Raw genomic sequence first — 17,447 nt, 5'->3', positions numbered from 1 at the left:
AGATTGACTTGTGCTCAAAATTCTTAGGGGATATTTCTTGTCCTCCCCTTATTTAGTGTCAAAGTTCAGTTAAATAAATGACTATTTAACTGTAGGGATCATTTATTTCTAGCCATCCTTATATTGAGGGCAGATCCTTATTAGACCCCCATTTTGGGTGGGCTTCTTTCCTCACAGCTGTCAAAATGGAATCTCCATATTGCAAACCTAGGCACCATTCTTGAGTCCTATTTTTCCTCACTCACCTCGTCCAATTATAATTGGTCTGGTGAACAAACACGGCCTGCAGTTTAATGAAAGCACACATTTAAATGTCATTCAGTGGGCTGAATGTCTCCTTCCCCATATGAGAACTCCGTCACTTCTCATGACTTTTTCCCCCCTTACTCTTGGATAATAGACAATGCCATATTCATTTTAAGTTTTAAACACAGTATCAGTTAAGAAATAGGTATATACAGTCCTAATTATTGATCACAATTCAGACATTCTCCCTTCACTTGCTTAGGCATTCTTTAGGCTGAAAGCCTGTTGTGGGGAGAAGGAATCCAACTGGTTTTTCCATTTCACCCCCTTGTGGTCCCCTCCCTACCCGCTCTCCCCAGCTAGCAAGTCATTTTCTTTCCCTTCCACAGGAAAAATATTGGGATGGAAAAAGACATCCTTAAACCGGCACCATCTCAGCTGACTTCACTCACTGGGCCTCACTTTCTTCCATGGAATGTTGTCTTGGCTTCTGAGATTTTCAAGGCTGGGGACCCCTCCCCTGCAGTCCACATGGCTTAGATGGATGACTCTCTACCTGGGGTAACTCAGAATTCTTCCCTCAGCCCAAAGCATGGGTCCACATGCTCCCACTCTGGGCAGGGCCCAGAAAACTACACACTAGCTTCTTTCCTGCCTGGTTCACATCCGTCTATGGGGAACATTCATTCAGAGAAGATATCACAATCCCTGCCTCTACAGGTTCATTCAATGAGCAGGACGCTCCTGGTGCCCCCTCCCCAAGAGCAGGGGGAAACCTTGTTCTCCCCATCTAGATTGTTGGTAGACCCCGTATCTCACAGCTTTCCAAGCATGCCCATGGAAAGAAGCTCTCTTTCTCTGAAGTCTTGAGATAAAGAAGGTAGCACCACCCCAAAGCCACTGGGTGGAGGGAAAGAAAGGGTGATCACAGCCCTGATTTTACCAAAGTTACCTTTCTTACAAGGCCACCCCTCTCCTTCACTCCCCAGGGCATTTCATGTTGTCAAAGAAGGTGGGGAGTTCAGGCATACTATTATTTGTAATTGGCATACAGTTATTTGTCTCAGAGATTTTGAAGTTTCACCTCTCCTAAAGTTTTGTTAGAAACTTTCGCTTGAATGAATTGATCATGAAATCCTGTTATTTTTTAACCGGAGTTCACCCACTTCTTTCCAATATCCACACCCACCCACTACTATTCTTGTTCAAGTTGGCATCATTTCTGTCCTAGTTTGCTGCTCTAGGCACCGTTTTGTTCTTCTCATTTGTTTATTCAACAACTCGGGCAATAGATATATACTGAGTATATGCTATGTGCTTGGCACTGTATCATATTAGTCTCGGAGATACTAAATTCTGTCCTCCAGAACCTTGTATTGGAATTGGTGGCAATATTTTTTAAAATGAAGAAGGAGGAGGAGGAGGAGGAAGGAAAGAAAGAAAAAAAGAAGGAAAGAGAGAGAGAAAGAAAGAAAGAGAGAGAGAGAAAAAGAGAAAGATGAGAGAGAAAGAAAGATGAGAGAAAGAAAGAAAGAGAGAAAGAAAGGAGAGAAAGAAAGAGATAGATAGAATGAGAGAGAGAAAGAAAGAGAGAAAGAGAGAAAGAAAGGAGAGAAAGAAAGAAGAGGTGGAGGAGAAAGAGGAGATGAATAAGAAGAAAGAAGGAGGAGCATGAGGAGGTGCAGGAGGAGGAGCAGAAAAAGGAAGAAGAGAGAGAGATGGTAGAGGTGGAGGAGGAAAAGAAGAAGGGAAGAAAGGAAGGAAGAAGAGGAGGAGGAAGAGGAGGAGAAGGAGAAGAGAAGGAAGAAGTAAAAGGAGGAGGGAGCAGGGGAAGAAGTAAAAGAATTATATGTTATGAGAATTTCTATTAGGAAAATAAATGTTCTAGAGAGTCATGGAATAAAGCACCATTTTAGATAGGGTTGTCAAGGAAGGCCTCTTCAGGCAGTGTTCTTTTAGCTGAAAGCTGAAGCTGAGAAGGAGCCAGGGTAAGAGAATTGGACAGATGCAAGACCAAGCACAAAGAAACAGAGGCAAGGCTGAGCTTGGCCTGTTCAAAGAACAGAAAGGAGGGAGGGGTGGCCAGAGCCCTGTGCGTGGCGGACAAGGTGGGTGGGAGAGGCAGTAGGTTCTCTGTAGCATGCAGGCTTTGTGGGCACACTGAGGAGTTCGGGATTTACGCTAATGGCAAGAAAGCAGGGGGCCTGGTGGAGTTTCGACCAGGGGAGCAATGTGATCTGAACTAGATTTTGCAAAGACCATACTGATTGCACTGTAGGGAATGGACTGTGGGAGCTAGTCCAGGCAGGTGATGGTGGCTTGGACGGGATGAGTAGCAAAAATGGGTAGAGACCAGAACGGACAGGAGACACTCTCACCTGGATGAGCACACACGGTCATGCCACCTGCCCTGGCCGCCATGACAGATACCACGCATTGGTTGGCTTAACCCCCAGGAATTGGTTGTCTCAACGTCTTGAGGTGTGCTGTCTCCCAGACTCTGCAGCATCCTGGCTGTGGTCACAGTCCCAGGGTTCCTCCCTCCCATGGCAATCCGCCTCATTCTCTGCCTTCTTGCTTCTGGCTTCTGCTTCCATATCCCCAATCCTTTGCTTAGAAGGACTTGAGCCCTATTGGATGAAGGCCTCCCCCAGACAGGGTGACCTCCTCTTAACTGATAGTAGCATCTTCAAGGGTCTACTTCCAGGTGGGTTCACAGCCATAACTGGGGGTTGGGACTCCTTTTGGGAGAGACATGATTCAATACCCAACGCACCTGTTCAAAGACCTCCAGTGGCTCTTTATTGTCCTCAAGTGCAAACTCATTTCAGGACCCCTATAACATCACCCTCCCAACTTCTTCTTTGCCCTCCCACCCTCCCCATGCCAACTTATACACATTAGCACACATGCATGCATTCCAGCCCAAATCAACTTCCTTTGCACCATGCTTTCTCTAGCCTTTTATGATGTCCTCCCCTCTACTTGAAACATTTTCTCTTTACCTTCTTTACCTAACTCTCGCTCAACCTTAGGTGTGGACTTGACGCCATGTCCCTCCTGGAAGGATGAGCTTCCGTAGGGTCCTCTGCCTTCCCTCTAGAGACCTTACCACTCTGTCCTAAATGCTTGCTCACTTGTCTGAACCCCAGGGCAGAAGGCAAAGCTCTTAACCTATCTACTGGATCCTCCTGATTTGATACACAGCAAAATACACGGTATTGTTGGACAAATGAATGCAGGCCCCCTGCTGTGATTCTCCTGTAACAAATTCATGCTAAAATGTATTCAGGCTAAAATTCTAGAGAAGATTGATTAATAATTAATAAATCAAGAACATGAATTGCTAACACAACTGAATATTCATATCACAGTCAATCAGTTTCATTGTACTATAATTAGTCCATATTTATGATGGAGTCTTATTCAAATTAGTCTCATTTTCCATGTGTTTTATTTTCATGTTTCTTACTACCTCTTTTTATTAGATTTTTTTTTCCTGTATCATTTCTTTAGGACTGCAGAAATGCGTGGTGTGAAAATATACCAAGCCATCCTCAAATGTTGACAAAAATGCAATTCCCGGGTTTTAGAATTAGGCTTGTCTTCTTCTTTCATGTCATGTGTAGGTTTCTTTCTTTTCCATGATTGTGGTCACTCTGGAATCAAACACTGATCGTCCTGCCAATCATAGATTTTTATTGCATCAAAGACTCAGTGATTTAAGAGAATTTAGTGGAAGTAATAAAGGAGAAGAGGGGGTGACAGGAATGAATTTGGAGGGTAGAACAGAAGGACTTGGCCTGTAGAGAAACACTCTTCCTCCCCTCAGGCACTTGGCCACCAAGGGTGAGAATCTCTTCCTAAATTACCTTTCCCCTGGTCTCTCCTTCCCTATCACCCTGGCCACTACTGTTTTCTACTTCATCAGGAACTTGTCGTGCCCCACAAGATTGTCACAAGAGCCTCTTCGTAGAAGTCCTGTTTCTAGCTGTCATGGTTCCCTTCTCCTCTTCACCCTGTTGCCATGTGAGCTTTCTCACCTGCGCTTGTGCTCCAGTTAGTTCCCTCCTTAAACTCTTCACAGCCTCCTTTGTTACCTTGAGGACGCGTGTCACTTTCCCTTCGCCTGGAGCCCTCATCTCGAGCCCTGTGCTCAGGGTCACATTTGGAACTACTTGTAAAGCCAGGACGTGCCACAGGGCCTTTGCACAAGACGCTTTCCCTTTCCTCACCCTTCTTTGCTTTGCCTGGCCAGTTCATCTGAGAAGACTTCTCCTAACACCCCTCTTCTCCTCAAATGTCCGAGGTAGAATTTGACAAATTAGAAGCCAGGTCTCTTGGGCCACCAGAAAATAATTCTATGCTCTGGTCAGGCACACAGAGAGCTAGAATTCTCTCTGAAAGGCAGGAAGGACTCAGGTCTCGGCCATGCACTGAGATTTTTGCAGGTGGCGCAATAGATGGGATGATGCAGTGGCAGCTCTCTTTGGCTTTGTCCTGAGCTTTCCCTGGCCTGATATTTCAGCTTTTACTGATTCCTAGGGGCTCCAGACCAAACTCCATCTCCTCCTTGACATACACCTCTGTTCTTTTACATCACACATAAAATTGCCTTCTCCTTCCTGTTTACCAACCTGCTCTCTGTGCACCTGTGAGTGTCTTGAGGTCACGGCCATGTCAGAATCCTTTCTGTTTCCCTAATGCTGGGCCCAGTGCCTTGCACAACTCAACCTTTGCTAAACTCAGTTGCATGTACTGCAACCAATTTGGTGCTCTCTTTAATCATTTCTAAAGATGTATATTGGGAACCATGGAACTCAGTTCAGAACTTTCTGTGCTTAAGTGAGAGGAAACTTGAGATAGATAATTGCCCGCAGAGGTCTGTCTTCTCTCTTTTAATTTTTTTTTTTTTTTTGGTAAGATGTATTTATTTCTCCCCACCCTCTCATTATTTGCATTTGCTGTGGCTGTTTGTTGTGTGCTGGTCCGCTTTTTTTAGGAGGCACCAGAAACCGAATCTGGGACCTCCCATGTGGGAGGGAGGCACTTCATCTCCTGAGCCACCTCCGCTCCTTTCTGTCTTCAGTCACCTCCCACTTCATCAACTGTGCCTGAGATTTTATTAAGTCTGCATTTGCTTTTCTGGTACTTAGTAGGAATCATTTGGAACCAGTTAAAGCAGGCCTTGGTGGTCAGGAGAATTTCATGATGTAAGTATAGTGGGGTTAAATGATGGCTAAAGATTTTGGTCTAGCTGTGTTTTACCGGTACAAAACAAAGGCAATTTTCGTTTTTGAATTGAATTCCTTAGTGCTGAAACTTGGAAGCTTTCTTCTTCCTCTTCATTTTTTTTTTTTTTTTTTTTTTTTTTTTTTGCCTTTGAGCTTTCCAAGTTTAACAGAATAGTTTTATTGTGCTCGGATTTGGGGGAATCATGAATATTCCGTCAGAGGTTTCCTTTCCAATTCTATTACACCAGATTAAAATGCACTTCTTGGTACAACACGAGCTTTGCTTTAAGGCCGCCTCGAGCCAGGATGCGCCCTGAGTTGATAAGGTTTGCAGATTGTACTTCTGTTTCTGACCAGTCATACCAGCTCCTCCACTGTAGAAACTTGGTGGAGCTGCCGCCTCCCTCATCCCCAGAGCCCGGGACCAGCCAGATGTCCACTCTTTGTGCTTGAGCAGCAGTATCGCATTTCCATGTCCTGTCTTTGTGTTTGCTTAGAGCCAGGATGCCTGCTAGGGACAAGAGTGGGTAAGAAGCTGGCTCTGCTGAGAGCACAGCTAACTGTCTTCTAGCAGAACCTTAAAATGAAGCAGGAAACAGGTCCTGGTAAGAATTCAATGGACACAACTCGGTCTTGAGAAACAGCAGAAAGAAACGTTCGGCTTTCCCTTGAGGCTTTGCAGTTCTGGTGTCTTTATAGAAAAATAGCCATTGTAGCTCTTTTCTCCAAGCAGATGAAAGATGAACTGCCCTCTTTAATTTATATAAAGCACTGTCTCGTTTAAGCTTCACCAGAACCCAGTAAGGGAGTTGTGGGAGGTATTATTCATAACCCCAGCTTAGCAATGAGCCGTGGGACCCCCAAAATGTGCAGGAGTGCCCACGTTCCCCAACGAAGAAGCAGTAGCCACCGTGGTCTGACCCTGCTTTCCACAGCAGAGCCCTGCACCGCCCACTAAACACCCTGAGAATGCATCTGACCTCACCTCACCATCCAGATGCAATGTGAACTTTCATTTTCCTTTTTGGGGGGCATCGGTCATCTTTAGCCATTTTGGCAAAAAAAAAAAAAAAAAAAGTCTGATTCAGCATCAGATTCAGCTAAAGGGGATAAAACTACCCACACTTTTATTTTTTAATTTAATCTTTATTTATTTTGTATTTTATTTCTTTTTATATTTTTATTCTTTGGCCCCGGGCCCTGCTCAGTCCTCTGTTGGGATCCTCTCCTCGGAGGTCACGGAGAAAGGATGTGTCTTTGTGCTTCCACTCCTGCCAGCGGGGCTGTCCCGCTGCCCGCACCCCCATCCCCCGGGGGTCAGTCTGCATCTCCGGCGGGAAGGCGGGGTGCCCTGCGGGCAGGTCCCAGCGGTGGGCGCCGGCAGCTGCAGCCGCCGCCCGGGGAGACGGAGCGGGCACCCAGTGGGCGCAGCGCGCCGCTGCTCTGATCTTTTTTCTAACCATTGTTTGCCAATGAAAGTTTTGCTCAACACAGAAAAAGAAAAGACCAAAAAAAAACCATGATTCCGAAGTGTGTGCTTCTGTAGGTTTTTTTTTTTTTAATAAAAAGAAAGCTTTCCAAGCTGGGGGCGACGGGGGGGAGCAAAACCAGCCACAGACAGGGCGGCTGCCGGGCTCGGGAGTAGGGAGCGGCTGTCAGCCGAAGCTAATTATGTATTCAGCGGATACGCGCGATGATTGGCTGTAGTGGCGCAGGGCGGGGCCGTCGGGCGGGGCGGAGGAGGGGGGGTTCTCGGGACGCGGGCGACGATTGGTTGTAGTGGCGCGGGGCGGGGCCGTCGGGCAGGGAGGAGCGGGGTTCTCGGGACTCTCGGGCGATGATTGGCTGTAGTGGCGCAGGGCGGGGCCGTTGGGCAGGGAAGAGAAGGGGGTTCTCGGGACTCGGGCGATGATTGGCTGTAGTGGCGCAGGGCGGGGCAGCCGGGCGGGGCGGAAGAGGAGGGGAGTCTCGGGCCTCCGGAGACGATTGGTTGGAGTGGCGCGGGGCGGGGCCGGGGAGCAGGGCGGAGGGAGGGGGGCGTTCCGGCCCGGAGCGGTGATTGGCTGGAGTGGCGCGGGGGCGGGGCGGCTGGGCCGGCGGGCGCCGTGTGACCCGCGGGAGGACAGAGGCCGCGAGCCGGGGGCCGGGGCTGCGCGAGCCGGCGGGCCCGCCCTGCGTTCGCCTCGCCCGCGCCGCGGCCTGCATGGGCTCGGGCCCGCGCTGTCCGGCCGTGCGCGCTCGCCGCTGGACCCGACAGGCGGGCGCCCGGGATGCCCGAGCTCCCGGCCCCGCGGCTCCTCCTGGCCCTGCGCGGGGGCCGGCGGGCGATGGACGCGAGCATGAAGAAGTTCACGGTGCGCCGGTTCTTCTCGGTGTATCTCCGCAAGAAGTCCCGCGGCAAGAGCTCCAGCCTGAGTGGACTCGAGGTAAAGGCCGCCGCCCGCGCAGGTGTCCAGGTGCGCAGGCGTCCAGGTGCGCAGGTGCCCAGGTGCGCAGGCGTCCAGGTGCGCAGGTGTCCGGGCCCGCAGGTGTCTAGGTGCTCAAGTGCCCAGGTGCGCAGGTGTCCAGGTGTGCAGGTGCAGGTTTCCAGGTGTCGCGGCCCCGGGGAGGAGGGGGCGTGGGCGGCGCAATCGTCCCTGCATCCCCGAGCCCCAGAAGCACGAGGGACCCACAGTGGGTGGCTGCACCCGGTCCCAGGTCAGGAGCTCTCGGAACGCGCCCAGTTTCCGAACATCCAGGAAAAGGGCTCAGACGGTGCAGTGGTGCCTTGGTTCTCGTGTCGCGGCGGGCACTGAACGCCACCGCCAGAAACTTGGGACCAATCTCGTTAAATGCAGAGTGCGCCCTGCGTGCCCGCGGCCGTCGGGCGTGAGGGGGTGGCAGCCCGAGCTGCCTCCGCCCGGGGTCGGGACGCCCCGGGAGGGGGGAGGTCACCGCAGGGCCCCAAATTCCACGCCGCTGAGCCCAGAGGCACGCAGGGCGCCGCTTGCAATGTGGATCCTTCGTGTGTTTTAACCATTTTGCTGAAGTAACAGCAGTACAACAGAAGCAGTGTCCCAACCCCTCGGCCAGTCTGAAAGGATGCTCATTAGTGAATCGCAGGCTGTGGGAGTCCCCGCAGCTGGAGGCTTGATAAGAGTTTTTCAAACCCCAGAAGCCCCTGAACACTGTGTCCTGTCCATCTTATCATTTTCCGGAGGTTCCTAAATCATCTCGTGGGCAGGTCTTTCACAGCGTTTTCTATTTCAGCAACCACATCTTCTTTCTGTTCTTCCCAGTGTCCGAATTACATTGTTGGATCTGTAAACGACAAAATGGTGATACATGCTTAAGGAAAGAAAGAGATTGTGCTGGAGGGTGGCGTGCTCATAGACCCTAGGGATTTTCTTTGCCTTGTCCTTGCCTTCCCCAGGAGGCAGGCACCTGTCATGCGAGGGTTTGGGTTTGCTTGTTTGCAGGGAAGTCAGAGCCGCTGGAACAATGCCCCATTTTTCATCTTGGTTTTGTCACTGCTGCCATGATAGTAGGCACTGGCGTGTGTTCTCTAACAATAAAGAGATTTTGAAGCAGAGCTCAGAAATAAAGGAGCAGGGAATGACTTGTTTTAAAAGTTTCTGTTATGGTATGGCTACACAGAATTTGAAGCACTAGATAGGATTTCTGAGGCTGCTTTCCGAGGGAAAACAAGGTTTCACACACACAGCCAACAGTTACTAGTCACGGTGGAGTTATCACTGAGATAACTACTATCCCTGTGACTCAGGCATGTTAAACATCTACAGTAGATGAGAGCAGACGCTCAGGACATTGCTTACCTTTTCACCAAATACGTTTTTGTTTCCTATTTTATCACAAGACTGAGTTTATTGTACAGGTCCTTGACTCCTTCCATTATTGTCTTTTCCAAAGGGAGATGCATGTGTGAGCAAACTTCAGGCATCGTTCAGGAAGAACTAGAAGTTAAGGCTGAGGCCATCAGAGTTCAGGAATCCTACCAGTATGCCACACTCATCTCTAGAGTCAGGGTTTGGCCAGAGGACTGGGTGTGTGGAAGAATCTAAAGGAAAAGAATACAATGGGGAAAACAACATGGGGCGGGGGCCATGTTTCTTCAACATGAAAATAAAATTTCTGAAAAATATGAATAAGGAAGCCATTGACTAGGGCTTGACATTAGGTCAAACTGACTGGAAGGAAAAAATGTCACTGAGCATGGAACCAGTGGGCGCCTAATGCATACTGGACGCTAGGGGAAGTACCCATGAAAACTTGCAGGACTGACACAATGCTTTAATCTTCACCAGTGCATCCACCAAGTTTCTGTCTTTTCACCCTGGTGTAAAATCCAGCAGGCATGTTTTCCTATCCTTATCCCATTATGGGGGGGAAAGGACCCTGAGAAATTAAAGATCTTACCAGTTCATTCATTTTACCAATGTCTGTTGAGAATCTTGCACCATGCCCAGCCTTTCTCTGCAGATCCTAAAAAATATGAGACATAGAAGTCCTGGCCTCAAGGAACTTCCATTTTAGCGAAGGGCATCTAATATGTGGCAGACCTCGTGCTTTAATCTAATTGGTTCCTTACTCGTGCCCAGCTGCCTTCCTGTAATTTTTCCGGAGCAGCCTGCCTCTTCATTTGTACATTCACAGCCAATTCTAGGCCAAGAAACACTCATCAAAATGGTGTAAAACTTAGCAGGGGAGGTTTGTCAATAGTGTGGGATTGAGAAATAGGGCACGTGAAGCATTTATACAGATGCATATTTCTGCTGTTTGGACTAATGAAAATGATAACTTCTTTTAGAAAAAGGAAACATGGTTTTTTAAAAACTTTTTTCCCAGGAGATTTGCATTTTAACATATATGCAGAGACCGAATATTTTACTTTTGAAATCCAGTGTCTAGTGACGTAAACAGGAAAGTAACTATAGTTATTTTGAATTTAAAATATTACCACCTTTATTTTGAAAAAAAAAAAAAATTTTCAAGGGCATCCTCAGTCCTACTGTTTTCATACTTGCCTTTAACATTAAATTTACTTTTTTTTTTTTTGAGGTACTGTGGCCAAGGATTGACCCTGGGTCCTCATATGTGGGGAGCTGGCGCTCAACCTCTGAGCTACACCGGCTCTCCCTAAGTTTACTTTCTATCTAGAATCCAACATTTGGTTAACCCTAATCTAGAGACAGGCCAGGTGACTAAACCAAGTTTAGAAGCAGCTTATGGAGCACAGCTTAAAATTAAGTTCAGTTAAAATATTTTTGTAACGTATAAGCGTTGTACCAATTGAAATGATCCAATAATTGACTCTGGCAAATAACATTTCTAAAGGGAAACTTACAAAAATGCTTCTAGAAAGGGATTAGGGCCCAGTTCCTGCATGACCCTCACCCCAATAATGCTTGGATTTCTGGGCATCAGCAATCCTGTCCGTGAACCACACCATATAGCTGGAAGAGAAGGTATACCAGTTGCCTTGCTCAGCAGCTCTTTTTCTAGATGGAGAAGTAGAGGTCCAGGGAGGTAAAGTGGCTTGCTTATGCCTCTGCTCCCAAAATGTTCTGAGAGAAATTCTTGAAGTGAAAATATACGCTCTCTCTTGATTTTATCCATTTGGGGTTGCGTGGTTATTGGAGTTTACCATATATTGGGTCATCATGGATAGGGGTGAGGCATGAAGGGGGCTACTGCTGTAATTTTTAAAAAGAAATTACTCTATTGGATATTTTGGATGGGCTACAGTTATTTGAGCATTTCCTGGGAGTTAAGAGTTATCATCCAGTAGAATTTGGACTTAGGACCAGATGCACCTAAATTGACTTCTTGGTTCTCCTTTTCATTATCAGGACAGTTACTTTATCTCGCTAAGGCTCATTTTTCACCACTGTAAAAGTGGGAATTATAATAGCTCCTACCCCCTAGGATTTGTAAAAAGATTAATGAGTTGCTCTATGTAAAGTCTTAACAAGGAGTCTAGATGATAAAATCGATCCGGTCAGTAATAGTTAGCTATTAAAGGTAATAAGAGCACTTCCTGGCTGTATTGATGTTTTCCATGGTTTTCAATGTCTCCTGATTCCTCTGAAGCTGAGATTTCCTCTATGGTGCTTTCAGTTGGCCCCATTTGGAGTTACCTTCCTCTCTCTGGGATAGCATTCCTCCTATCAGGAATGCTTCCTCCAGGAGGCAGCTGCAATTTTCCATGAATGCATTACCAGCTCAGGTCCCTGAGACGTGGCCACAGGAAATCAGGCAGCTTTTAGAGCCACACGGTGCTTCCAGATCCCACCCTCCCAACACAGCAGAGCTGAGGTCCGCTAGACAGGAAGGAATCTGCAAACCCCACAGCCTGCCTAAGTGTCTTCCAAGTGTTGTGGAGCTAGGAAGGGGTTGGGCCTTGCAGCGAGGTTAAAGCCTATTAGATGATGCTATCCTTTTTTTTTTTTCCCTTTTGCAATATTCCCTCCCGGAGGGATTTACAGGTTTTCAATGAGTTTTAAAAATACGTAATTTACTCAGGGTAAGGTATCAACCATTTAGCTAAAGGTATCACTATGCAAAGTCACTTGACTTAGGGAAAGGTCATTTCGTTTGGCATTACCAAAGCTTAAGGGTCCTCTTTGATGACCTGTCATTTGGTCATTTCACCTGTTCTAGATGTTTCTACCAAAAGACAATTTTGGAATAAATGATGAGAACAAAATGCAAGCCCTATAATGGGATATTTATAATGGCGAACTATGGAGTAGAAGAGTTTCATATATTTATTTGTTCAGTTGTTCATACACTCAAAATTCTTATTGGTGTGGAATGACATTTTTCTTTATTTTTAAAGAAGTTTTAGATTACGTAAAAGTTACATAGAAAATATAGGGGATTCTCATGTACCCTGAGAGCAAGGAGAGGAAAGAATAGGTCTAACATGGGGCATTTTGGGGACTTTGGAATTGTTTTGCATGATATTGCAATGATGGATACAGGCCGTTATACATTTTGCCAAAACCTGTAAAATTCTACCGTGCAAAATGTAAATCACATTTTTTTTGAATGCATACTTTGTGCATTTGTGCTAAGCGTTTGGGATATAAAGACATGGTCCCTGCCCTCAGGGAACTTAACATCTAGTGAAAGAGGCAAACAAAGAAATCCATGCTTGCTAAATGGTGTGTAAGTCCTGTAAAATTATTGGCATCCTTGGATCTAAACACTCTAATTACATCAAATTTCGATTTCTTTGTATTTCCCCTGGTTGCATAATCAAGAGATATCCATGAGCTCATATGAATATGTTTTAATTGCTCACCCCTTTTAAAGGGAGATAGGTATCCTAATAAAGTAAATATTGAAGGACTATTCGCAGATGCCATGAGCAAAATTGGCTCCAGGCATGGAGGGAAAAAAACTTCTTAGAAAGTTAAATATTAAGACTTATTCATGGTACTTGATGGGAAAGCTCTTTTCTTCCAGGTCTTGAGAGGCTTCCAGGAAAACACTTTCTAATTAAAATAATTTTCAGTTTTGTTCAATAAATGTACCCAAAAATTCATGTTATCTTTATTTTATTGAGCTTTCTAAAAACCAAAAAAATTCCAGGATAAGACTACAATAAATAATCTATATTAGTAAACAGTTATGTTGTTCATCTTTTTGCTTATTTATGTTTTATTCAATTTTAAAGACTCTAAATTTGATTCCTCACTTTTGGACAGTGTTATGCCTTCTCTTTGCAAGTTCATTATTTATTTTCTCTCCTTATATCCTGGAAGACTCCCCAGGTGATTGTTGCTTACTCAAAAATGGAAGAAAAGACAACGTCTTTTTTCTTTCTTCATGTCCGTTACCTAAACTCATTTACTGGCTGCCTTTTCCCATACGCTAACAAAGCACACATATTTCAGTATGTTTTTCGTGCATTTTTAAGGAGAAGAATGAAATTAAGCCACACTGAATTAAAAATTGCATTATCTGTCCACCTTCCCTGACTGACTTAGGGTTTCACTCTGTTTCTCGCCTGCTGGGTAATTATTTTCTCAGAGAGGCAAATGGGTAAATGGGTAGAAGGTATACGAACTCTCCAAGAGCTCTTCCAGGACAGGTGGCCCTAAGGGAGAAGGTGAGGAAGAGACTGGAGCCTTAGCAGAAGATGAATGGGCTGTCCTGATTCTGTTACGGTGGAGTACTAAGCATATTCAAGATGCTACCAGTGCAAAGTGCTAATTGTCTATGTTGCAAAGCTGAGACTTTGCTCTATATGAAGTTGACCAGGCAACTGGTCTTTTAGCTGGAAGTTCTTCACCTCTTTTGCTCCAAGGTTTTGTGCAATGATTGTTAAACCCATAAAGCTAGTCTACCACTACAAGCATATTTTTTTAAAGAATGCTATGATTTCATTTCTGATTATATTTTATTTATATTTCTCAGTTATATTTTGTTGTGACTTTTTTCACCTCAGCATTATTACTTGCTGATAAATTTTCACTGATAAAAGCTGTTAAGTTAAATTCAAATAAGTAGAAATTATCTACAAGTAGCCTGTTGAGCTACAGTGTGATTCAGTCAAGCAAAATGGATCAGACACAGCATATTCAGCATCAACTACTGTCAACCATATCTGAATTGCAGCCGTGTAAGAAGCCTTTGATGCTGGCTAGTTAGCTAAGGAGCTCTAATTGTGGTGCAGCTATAATGAAACATAAGGAACCTGCACATACAGCAACGTTGGATAAATGCGCAGTACCCACAAGCCTGTGATTTGTTCCTGAGCAGGCAAGAGCCAGTGTTTTTAACCACCCCACACATATTGTACGTACCATTAGGCAGTCGTTTGCGTAAGCTCCTTGAGCTCGGAGAGCCCTGCTTGATTCCAGCCAGCAAATTAAAGGGTTGCCAGCCCCTTTCCGTGAGCTTTGGTTGACAGAGGAGGTCCCCGGGGTCTGCAGGCTGCCCTCGCCCTAAGATCCTGCACCCGTGGAGACAGCAGCCTTCCTGCCCTTTCACCTTGCACTGAGCTCCATCCTCACGCTGCCAGGCTCCTTGCCACTGAATCTGACCGACCCGCCACCCTGCTCTCCCGTTGTTTTCCTGCTGCCTGCCTCACCAAGCCCTTAATCCTTTCTGAGCTCCCATCTCCCCAACTACCAAACAGGCATAACCGTATAGTCACGATTATCATCAAGTTATGAACCCTTTGGAAATTGCAATGTGCTTTGTCGGGCAAGAGTTCGCAATTACCATTCTATGGTGTTGCCCAAAACCAACTGTGGTTAGACCATATCTGTGAAGAATGTTTGCAGGGCTTTACAGAAAAGGAAAATGGTTTTCCTCTCTTGCCCCCCTCCTCCCCCTCACCCCTTTTGAGTGTACATGTTTCAAATGAGTACTATCACCCTAAAGCTCGCTTTCTCCTAGGTTACAACTCTGTTACTGTGATGGAGAGTGATGGTCTAACCTATGTTGCTGTCATTTTAAACATACTTTATGGAAATAGCGGCAATAAGGCTTGTAAAGCAGAAGAGAGAAGTCACATTGTTTTCTAGTATCAGCCCTGCAGGTCTTGGACTTTAAGGAATGACAGTGCCTGGAAGTGCTGGGAGAGGGAGGGAAGAGCCGTGGAAGTTATCTGACTTCTTAGAGAAAAGACTTTGTTTTCTTGCTTTTGGCTGTTCTATCTCCTATTTGAAATTAGTAAGATAAGAGAAAAATCAATTGGAGAAGGAGTAGTTAGGCCTCTGCCTGTCATTTTTTTCTCCTGTTGCCAAAGAAAAGAAAGGCTTGAATGAGATTGACAAGCTAAGAAAAATATGCATTCCACCCATGCAATGATTTGTCTGGTATTATTTTCACAATCTCTGGATTTTCAGATGGCTGTTAGCCAAATGCCAGTCTGGAAGCTACTTTGCAAAATGTGTCTCTGTGCCATCAAATTAGGAGTTGAAACACTCTTTTCAGCAAAATATTCCAGCCACACCATTCTGCCATCTAAGGGCCCAGTCCTTGCACCTTTTACTTGTTTAACTGTATGGCCAGATTTGCTAAACTGTACAGCTGGGAAAGGGAAAGAGAGCTTTTACTTGGAGAGGCTTTATTTTAGAGGACTTACGGTAAAAATGCTCCAGTGACTACTCAGAAGTTGTTCACACACGTCTCAATTTTAGCACTTTCAGCCCAGCATAATTGCAGACTTTCTAGACCTAATGTCAGATATGGCATTAACTTCCAAATATGATTTGAAATTCAAACTATAATGTGGATGATCTCCAGCATAAACGAAGCTTCATATTTCCACAATGGGGGGAAACCATAAGGGAAAGTCAGCTCTTCCAAAGAAGCCCTAAGATGCCTTTGAAAGGGATAAGTGGGAGTGGAGGGCAACAAAATAGCAACAAGGCTAGGAGGACACTGGAGAAGCCAGGTGGAACTTTCCAGGCTCACTCATAGTCCCACGGGCTGCCCATCGAAGGGTGAAAAACAGAGGAAACTCCATGCATTATGCACACATGGCATGTTTGCAGAGGTGACATGAAAACACTCTTGTCTCGTGACTTGCTAAAGCTACACTATTTGGTTTACTTTGAAGATAAAGAAAAGAAAGAAAAGCAGACAAACCAGAACATTTATTTTTAGAAGACCTTTGGCTTCTCGAATTCTGCTTCGTTTGTAATCACTTTAGGGAGTAGGACAGATGGGATACAGGAATCAAAGCAGCAATTACAGCTGCCTGCCTTCATCCCAGAGAATCCCAGGAAATAGCATGACTTAGGGTACCACTTCTATATTTCCAGATCTTTGCAAAAAGAGATCGCCTGAATTTTGATGTATGACTTAATCAAGACTTTGTAGACTCCAACCCAACATTGAAATGAATAAAAACTGTCAACCTGATAGGATAAGTTGTCGCTAATATGCCTTGGGCTGCCTTACATGTTCGGTATGTCCTTCAGTTATGTCATTTTTTAGACCTCTATCAGAATCTTCACCAACCCTTCTTATTTTCCTTTGGCACAATGTATTGTTGAGGCTCACAATGTTAGAACTCAAATGACTGTTGGAAGGAAAAGAGAGTGTTTTGCTAATGTGAACCAGCTGTAGCTTGAGATATCCACCCTACCTTGATGGAGCTTATGTTTACTAGGAGGTGATGGACATTTGCCCAAATCACTCTGGGCGTTGTAGAACAGTAAATGTATCTTCATGTTAGTATCTCCACAACCCACCTAGCTAGAGTGAGCTAAAGGAAGTGAGTGAAGGAAGGTAGACACAGCCTCTCACCATTTATGAGGTTGACTTCCCACCATCACGCCTCCATTCCAGCCCCTGCTCTGTCTCTCTTCATGTCACCTTACTACCCCATGAATTTTTCTCTCCTTCTAGACTGTCACTCAGGGTCCACTCTCAGCCTACATGCTCAGCCATTTGGCTCCCCACCTCCCAAGCCCCTCCTTTGCCTTGCTTCTGAGTTCATCCATGGCTTAGACTCAAGACCAGCTCTTTCTTTTGAAGACGCTGGCGCCAGAGGACCTGGACTTGGAGAGGAATAATCTTTGGGAACTAGGAAGGAAAAGCATGAATATTGTATGACCCAGGACACAGTGGTACTTGCAATGTCTAATTCCTAATCTCGACGCTTGACCGACGTTCAGTGGTCACACCCAGTCTAAGAGGAGAGGAATGTGTTGCATAGAAGAGTGAGCTGAAAATTCCTTCCCTGTGACTTGGACTCATTCATCCCTCTAACATTCTAGATTCTTAAAAATGTTCACTGCAGAATATATCCTCCCTGATTTAGAAATATCTTGTTAAAAACAAGAGCTACCTGAAGGGTTTTCAGAGGGGCACACGTCCTCCCTGATGTTATCAAACCGGACACCCGGACTACTTTTGGAGACCTCATCATTTCTTTGCTATCTGTGACTTTATATAAAACTTTCTGATGTGAGATCTGTGCATGTTCAAATCAACACAGCT

At 45.6% G+C, this 17,447-nt stretch overlaps 1 protein-coding gene across 11 annotated transcripts in view; it reads left to right on the top strand.

Moving 5' to 3' along the window:
- RPS6KA2 (ribosomal protein S6 kinase A2) overlaps positions 1–17,447 on the top strand; it is a 507,583-nt gene that overhangs the window by 248,683 nt on the left and 241,453 nt on the right. Inside the window, exon 1 of one of the 11 annotated variants that reach the window (XM_004465927.5) lies at positions 7,603–7,906. The exons of 9 other annotated variants lie outside the window; for them this stretch is intronic. In XM_004465927.5, coding sequence (XP_004465984.2) covers positions 7,751–7,906 — 156 coding nt within the window. In that variant the 5' untranslated portion in view covers positions 7,603–7,750. Of the gene's footprint in view, positions 1–7,602; positions 7,907–17,447 lie in introns of those variants that run through there. One more of the 11 variants, XM_058289675.2, reaches the window with a different exon arrangement.

The sequence above is a fragment of the Dasypus novemcinctus genome, chromosome 28 (assembly GCF_030445035.2).
Source record: "Dasypus novemcinctus isolate mDasNov1 chromosome 28, mDasNov1.1.hap2, whole genome shotgun sequence".
Taxonomy (NCBI): Eukaryota; Metazoa; Chordata; class Mammalia; order Cingulata; family Dasypodidae; genus Dasypus; species Dasypus novemcinctus.
The sequence above is the reverse complement of the archived record's forward strand: the minus strand, read 5'-3'. Positions and strand labels throughout refer to the sequence as shown.